Raw genomic sequence first — 8,177 nt, 5'->3', positions numbered from 1 at the left:
TTCTTCACCTTAAGATCTTTTGCTCTGTGCTAGTGACATGTCTGTACTCCAGCAGCTGCAAACCTGCTGTGAGGAAGATGAAGTGAGGACTAGTGCTTCCTGACAGATTCCTCTGACTGTCTGAGCAACAGTCTGTTAGTCATGCAGACCTTGGGTCATATCCTAAACCTGAAAGTCCAAAGTTAGACTTAACTTTTGAAAACACAGTCTCCAGATTGAGCTTACTGTTTCAGCAAATGTTTTGCCTTTTCCTATCATAATGAAATAACACTCCCTGTTTTGACAGCCTCTGGCTGTATGGAATAGAAAGTCAAAATAAACAATGGAGACCACACTGAACATTCTAATACACAACCTCAAATGTTTACTTAATTCCTCAGCCTAAACTAGACACCTTATCCAAACATTTCCCCCTGTTGACTCCTTCTGTCCTCCACAACATCCTGGGTTACTAGATTTCAGATAGGAGCTTCTAATACACATAACTCAGATTGAAAGCAGAGTTTCATTAGCACAAACTTCACTATCATAATTGTAATCTACAGTAAACGAATGCAATTAGCCCCACCAGGGTCTCTCCTGAGCCCTCCTCTCCTCTGCCATAACCTCTTGTATAAAGCTAGCATACTACATTCATTGCAAAAGCAGCAGCTCTACAAGGTTGCCCTTTCCAGGATCATGTCACTGCTTCTGCTTCAGATGTTAGTGCTCTCATGTCTTGGAGCCACAGAGCTACAGAGAAATTCACAGCAAAGGAAAAGCAGAGCGCCATTTCAGCACTTTCTCTACCTGAACAAAAATCAGTTTGAAAGCCAAAGTTCTCCTGAGCAGACAAGTGAGAACCCAGTAGGAGTTGAAGATACCCTGAAAGTACCAAGCTTTTTTGTATCAATTCCACAGACAGCATCTGGAAGTGAGAAGAAAGAAGAGAAAAAAATGTCCAGATTCATACTTCCCAGTGCAGGACTCCATGCAGACCAAAACCCAAGAACCTGGGTTGCATCCAGAGAGACCTCTCCTGTGGAAAACCTCTCTCCACCCCATTATTCCAGCAAGAGAGAATCTGAAGTTCCCTACAGAAAAGATGCCAAGAAATTCTGGGACCATTTCATGTTAAAGAAAAATTCAGCATCTGAAGAAGTTGTCCTGCCAATCAAGACCAATGAAATGCACCAAGAAAACTGCAGAACCCTGCCTTTTGCCCAGGTAAGAACACGTATCCAAGATCAACAAATATGCCTTTCCCCCATCTCTTGTAATCAGCAACTAAAGGGACATGGGTTATTTAAGTAACTTAGTCAAAGGTCTTCAGAACACTTTATCAAAAGTGGCTGAAAGACTTTGATGAAAAAGTTTAGTCTGATGAGGCAAACTGTTGAACTGCAGCACTGGAAAGCCGCAGACTCAATTTTTATAGAGTAATTTATTATTTTTATGCACAGATATTCAACATGGTCTAAGCAGGAAGGAAATTGACGAGTAATTATCCATTCAATAAATATATATCTCAACTATTTGTACATCTGAATTATAACTTCTCTCTCTTTTAATATATACATATATGTATAGATATACATGTGTGTGTGTGTGTGCGCGCGCGTGTGCATATAGAAACTCTCAGAACAAGTATTTACAGGAAAAGCTGGTTGTTCTCTTACACCTAAGCAAGGATTGTTTTCTTCTGTATTAATTAGAAAACCAATGCTTATGTCTAACTCTATGCTAAGAATTTCAGAGAACTGGTAAATTATCCCATGCATAGATGAAGCCATTCTGCCACATTGTAACATTAGGACAAGCAAACAGTATAGGTAAAAGTGCTGTATTCCTTGTAAATCACCATCAATTCTCAGTGTTTCTGTAACCATGTAACCAATTCTCTGTCCTTTCTGCCAAGGACTACGTCTTTTCACATCCAAAACTAAATTTATTTCACACAGACATACATTCATACAGATGTTGCCTAGAAACCTGTACTATTTGTTCTGAGAAGGAAAAAGTGCAGTAGCTTTTTTTGTTTTTTTGTCCCCTTTTTTTTTTTTTTTTTTTTTTTGCTCATGCCTTCTAGCAAAGTCCATGGAGTAATTTCTGCATCAGAAACATTAAACTGCTTTCTGTTTCAGGGTGTTACTCATAACAACTGTGAGAAGGTGACAGTGCAGAATAATCTGTGTTTTGGAAAATGTAGTTCTTTTCATGTTCCTGGTTCAGAAGATCATCTTTATACCTTCTGTTCACGTTGCTTGCCCAGCAAGTTCTCCATGAAGCGCCTGGATCTGAACTGCACTGATTCTGTTCCAGTGGTGAAAGAAATCATGATTGTAGAAGAGTGTAAATGTGAAAGTCGGAAGATTAAAGACCCTGTGATTGGGACTCTACTGTCAGACTTTTATGAAAATATACATGAGCACAATTAACTTGCTCAAAGAACCTCTTAACTTGATCATAAGAATTTGCCAATGAAAAACAAGTTGACATCACTCCAGTACATATAAACATTAAAAATGTAGACTTTCTACATGATTTCTGTTTTAACAATACCTTCACCTAAAGTGTAACAAATGTTTCCTTGCAGCTGTTAAGGAAAATGAGGTGAAATTACTGGGCTTATGTGCAAAGGTCTTTAAAAAGGGAAAACTAAAAATTTTCCACTCTTCCTATCATTGTTTGTTGGATGCTAGTCAACAAAGACTGAATTAACATGATTTATCTGTGCAAAACCTGAATGTTGACTTGTTTTCTTTGCCTTTCCTTGTGAGGAGTGCCAATATAGCTCTATTGGTAGCAAAGATGAGATTTTAGTCTATTCCCTACAAAAACGGGTCTACTTCTGCGGCTAGAAAATGGCTGGAGAGTGTAAAACATAAATGGACATGAGGTACATAGAAAGCTGCGACTAGTTAATGTCATGCTGATTGAGCTCAGTTGGAGTTCAGTTCTCATTGAACTAATATACCACACAATTTACACCAATAGATAATGGCAAGGGGTATTTTGCTATAGAAACCACTTGCTCTCTTTTCCACACGCCTGCATTCACTCTGTACCTTTATTTTTACTTCAGGTGTTCAACTGCAGAAAGAGAAAAAAAAGCCATACTCCTACAGAAAACATCACAGATAAATACAGTGTTGTTATTATTTAAATTCACTGTGGAAAGACAATGCACATTTTCCAGTCTGATGAATTTTTACATTGTCACTGAATCTAAGATAAAATTTAAATAATGTTCTCAACTCTTAGACTAAAGCAGAAAAGGCATTTGTGTGACAGAAAATCTGAGGAGGGCTTTATCATTATAGCAATACCTTAACAACTTTACAGGAAGAGCTGAGAGAGCCCTGCTAGGAAGCACTGGAATCTACTGCTAGGCAACACAGCAATAGTGATTATTAGCTGAACTACTGGCTTTCTGGCTCTCTCCAGCTGCTTCACCCTGGATTTCTCTTGCAGATCAGGCACACCAGACAGAGATCATCTTCCAGCAGAAGAGCTCAGCATATTTCTATGCCAGTTTTTTCAGTCCTCTGGAAATCTGCTCTCAGATCTGGGCTGCAGTTGTTAAACTGTCCTAGCTCTTTTTTAGGGTATTGGAAATCACTACTGACTTAGCTTATTCAAGGTCAAATTCTGTGACCCAAGGGCTAGGGTAAATGATTCCTTGTATTTGAACTGCAATGGAATTAGAAATATCTTAATGTTCTTTCAAAAAACATGTGCAGCATGGCTTTGGAGTCCAAGGCCCAAATTGAATATTTACTAAAAATTTCATCTGAATTATATTCTGATACTGGATGTGAAGCCGTTTCCTTTTGCAGGTCACTTGCAGTGAATGAACTAAAGATTAGTATACAGCTACCTATTATTACATATAAACCTGTATTTAAATAATAAAAATTGTGTACTAAAGCAAGTCTTCTCTCTATTCTTTTATATGAAGGACTGATGTGAAAACTATATATGGCCGTTTATATTCTATATATGATGCCATTCCAAGTAACTAGATATCAAGGTTTTATAATCCCTGTATTGTGTGTGAAAATTGGTGTACATTTTTAATCAAGCCTAAGGAAGAAACCCATAGCATTAAAGTTCACAAACCTTTTCTCTTTATTGATGATTTTCTTTAATCTGAAAAAAAACTTGTGTTCTGAGATGTTTTACTCAGAATTTTTGACACATGTTTTAAAGCTGTCTGAATATATAAGAATGTTCATCCACTTTTTTTTTTTTTGTTTTCTGAAATGCAAGTATGCATTTAGATTTGCAGGAACCACTTGAAGGTAGGATCTACAAACACTCCCAGTAAAATCACGTCAATTAAAAAGAAAAATCTTCCAATCTTGTAATTTTGACAAAACTGATGGATATAGTATAAGTTTATCATAATGATGTCTGAATAGAAGCTATATTGTGGACTGCAAAGTATTTATCCCAATTTTTAAAGCTTCTTCTCTGTGCTGAAGCATTACAGCAGTCAAAGAAAGCTATTCATGTAAGGAGTTTGCAGGATGAGATTCTTAGTGTGAATTTGCACAGCTTAAAAGTAGGTGAAAAGAGGTAATGACAGCTGTAGTAATTGCTAATTAGATTAGATCTGTAGGTTTTTTTGATGCATGTTTAATTAACTCAGCAATGACTGGTTGCATGTAATTAGCACAGTATTTTGCAAAATCAATCAATGTGTTAATTGGATCAGATTTCTCAGCGTTTAAAAAATCCAAATTAGGAATATATTTTATCGAGGGCCTAAAGAGATTTTGGCCTCTGGGCATAATGATTACCTCTACAAGCAGAACACTGTGGATTAGAAAGGTGAGGGGTGTGATCCGTATCACTATGGATGCTTTCAGTAGTAACATAATAGCAACAGACCCTAGTTGTGTCTTCTCAGAGCTTGCATGCATTCTGTAATGAAAGCTTTTCCAACGCAGCTATGCTGATAAGTGCTGCTAAGGTGATCTATTTTACAGCACTTCTTGTGCAAACCTACTTACAGAACAGGGCCATAGTTGCAGAGCTCTCTGAAAATTCTAATCAGTTCCAAGCACAGTTTCTACACTTGTGCTCTTTTATTTGTCCCACTTTTTTTCAAATGGGTGTGCTTTGTGTAGAAAGTAAGTGAAGTGCTGTTTTTTTCCTACTCCTTTAGCAAAAGAAATCTTCAATCCATGCTATTCCTTTAAGTGTCAATTTAACGCAACTAGCTTTAATGCCTGTAAATACATCAAATACCAGGTTTACATCGACTTTTATTGAATTCTGCACAACCATATATTCTAGGGAAAAGTCTCTGAAGCTGCACTTCACACTGTGCTTAGTACTTTTTTCACCACCTATGAAACATTCACAACTAATCTCATGGCTCTCAGCTGACTAGCTTTTACTGGCAGGTGGTGAAATTGCTTGCAGTGCTTTCTCCTAAATTTACTCACCCGCTCCTTGCTGCAAGAGCAAAACAAGACTCCTTACTCAGGCAGAAGCTCTCTGCCAGCTGCACAATCATGTCTGGAATCATAATATGCTGAGCTGGAAGGGACACCCAAGGATCATTGAGTCCAACTCCTGAGCCTGCAAAGGATATCCCCAAGAGTCACACCATGTGCCTGAGAGTGTTGTCCAAACACTTCTGGAACTGTCAGGCTGCTGCTGCGACCACTTCCCTGGGGAGCTGTCCCAGTGCCCATCCACCCTCTGGGGGAAGAAACTTTTCCTAATATCCAACTTCAACCTCTTCTCACACAGCTTCAGGCCATTCCCTTGGATCCTGTCAATGGTTACCACAGAGATGAATGTCTACCCCTCCCCCTTCCTTCACAAGGAAGTTGTCTTCCAAAATGAGGTCTCCGTCAGTCTCCTCAGTCAGGCTGAACAGACAAGTGACCTCAGCTGTTTCCCATAACGGCTCCTTCCCTCCAAGACCCTTCACTATTTTCACTGGCTTCTTTTGGATGCTCTCTAATAACTTAGTATTTTTCTCATATTCAGCCGAGCAAACCAGCCCCCAGCACTGGAGGTGAGGCTGTCCCAGCTCAGAGCAGAGCAGGACAATCCCCTCCCTTGCCCGGCTGGCCATGCTGTCCCTGGTGCCCCCCAGGACAGGGTTGACCCTCCTGGCTGCCAGGGCACTGCTGACTCAGGTTCAGCTTTTCATTGACCAGGACCCCCAGGCCCCCTTTCCACGGCACTGCTTTCTCTTGTTGAACTTCATATGGTTGGTGATGGCCCAGACCCCTGATTTGTCAAGGCCTCTCTGCAGGGCCTCCCTGCCTTCAAGGGCATCAACTCCTTTGGTTTTGTATCACCTGGGAACTTGCTTAGCATCCCTTCCAGTCCTACGTCCAAGTGATTTATGAAGATGCTGAAGAGCACTGGGCTGAGGATGCAGCCCTGTGGAACCCCACCAGTGACAGGTCCCCAGCCTGATGTCACCCCATTCACTGTAACCCCTTGTGCCTGTGAGTCAAGTGCTCACCCATCCCATGATGTGTTTATCCAGCTGTGTGCTGGACATTTTGTCCAGAAGGATCCTGTGAGAGACAGCATCAAAAGCTTTGCGGATGCCGAAAAAGATTACATCAACTGTCTCTCCTTGGTCACCTGTGTGTGTTACCTTGTCACAAAAAGAAATCAGGTTTGATAAGCAGGACTGTCTCCTCATGAAGCCATGCTGGCTGTGACCAATGACTGTGTTGTCCTTCAGGAGTATTTCCATGCCCCTCAGAAAAATCACCATAACTTTACCAGGCACTGAAGTGAGATGGACAGGACCCTGAGGTTTCTGTCTTCTGCAAGATAAGTTCTTTGTCTTGCCCTTCTTAAAAACCAGACAATGTTCTCCAGCTTCCAGTCAGTTGGGACTGCTCTGGATTCCCAAGACCACTCAACAATCATTGAGAGAGGCTTTGCAATGACATCAGCTAACTCTGTGAGGATTTTCAAATGATTCCCATCTCATAGATTTGCAGGGATCCATCTGGAGCAGCAGATCCTGCACAATGTACTCAGAAGTATCTGCTGTGCCAGATGGTGCACTTCTAAGAGGTGTGGAACTGGGGCTACTTTGGGTCCTCCATCAGACACTTTACCAGTAGAAACAGGAAACACTGGTAATGAATTATAAATATTTTGCATTTTTGGTTGTGCTAAACCTAACTCCTTGAATATCTGGTATGTAACCACCAACTTCAGCTCACCTGAAATAATTTCCTGACAGCTGTGCACAATCCTTCTGCTCAAGTGAGAAAGAATGGGGATGAAAAGACTCTGTAGCTGGCCCCAGTGCAAGAATATTGAAATAAGGTTAACTATCCTTATTGAGAACAAAATTGTCCTGTTTGGAGCACCTCAGGCTCCATGGCATCAGCAAACTGCATTTTCACTTGAAAATTAAAATTTAACCAGAAGGTAAATACTACTACCACTACTACTGATTTAACAATGATAATGGTAATGATAATAACAATAATAATAACAATTATAAAATAATTATGATAATTACAGCAATAAGAAATAAAAAAGGACAAGCCCGATGCTTCTCTAAGGGTTTTTCTGAGACATTTTCATTTTTCCTTGTTTAACTACTGCTTTTACCAGTTATTTAATCTGACATTCTGCTGGTGGCTGCAGCCCACAGTCAGTGTGTTCAAACTGAGCTGGCATGTACCTAAGCTGCCTTCTGAACAAGGCAGTATCTGCTGAAGCTTTTTCAAACTCACCTCACTGAGGAGATGTGGAACATTCAAGCAGTCTGTCGCCCTGCCTGGTGTTTAGACAGCAACTCTTGGAGGAAGAGAGTCATTAGAAGAACTAATACTAGGACATCTGCAGATGGACACTATCTGAGCAGAACTCCTATACCACCGAAGTGCCTAAGATGAAAATTAACCCCCTAAATCAGAGTGCCTGTCTACCTTAGCGCTCCCTTAATCTATCTGGGCTGCAGGATCAGGAGATTTCACCATGTCTACAATTGAGGCAGGTAGATTAGAAAACATACCTTGTCTTTGATTTTTCTGGCTATTAAGTAAAAGAGAAAATGGAGCCTGAGACACATTTTCCTTTAACATCTACAGCCTCACCCTCAATATGTCACATAGTGTTATGTGGGCCACAACAGGTTTTGTTTCAACATGCTGTTTCTCTGACACAGACTTTTTTCTACATGATGTAGATCT

At 40.2% G+C, this 8,177-nt stretch overlaps 1 protein-coding gene across 1 annotated transcript; it reads left to right on the top strand.

The window, feature by feature from the left end:
- The first annotated feature begins 678 nt into the window (after positions 1 to 678).
- Positions 679 to 2,637, top strand: CER1 (cerberus 1, DAN family BMP antagonist). The gene is made up of 2 exons (XM_005488142.2): positions 679 to 1,206; positions 2,124 to 2,637. The coding sequence occupies exons 1-2, from the start codon at positions 679 to 681 to the stop codon at positions 2,415 to 2,417; spliced, it is 822 nt and encodes a 273-aa protein (XP_005488199.1). The 3' UTR covers positions 2,418 to 2,637.
- The last annotated feature ends 5,540 nt before the right edge of the window (positions 2,638 to 8,177 follow it).

The sequence above is a fragment of the Zonotrichia albicollis genome, chromosome Z (genome assembly GCF_047830755.1).
Source record: "Zonotrichia albicollis isolate bZonAlb1 chromosome Z, bZonAlb1.hap1, whole genome shotgun sequence".
Taxonomy (NCBI): domain Eukaryota; kingdom Metazoa; phylum Chordata; class Aves; order Passeriformes; family Passerellidae; genus Zonotrichia; species Zonotrichia albicollis.
The sequence above is the reverse complement of the archived record's forward strand: the minus strand, read 5'-3'. Positions and strand labels throughout refer to the sequence as shown.

Bases quoted from the DNA above. Each gene is read 5' to 3' on its own strand.
- CER1 (XM_005488142.2), top strand. From the start codon at position 679: ATGTCACTGCTTCTGCTTCAGATGTTAGTGCTCTCATGTCTTGGAGCC. The intron at 1,207-2,123 runs GTAAGAACACGT...TTTCTGTTTCAG, and splicing joins GAACCCTGCCTTTTGCCCAG to GGTGTTACTCATAACAACTG.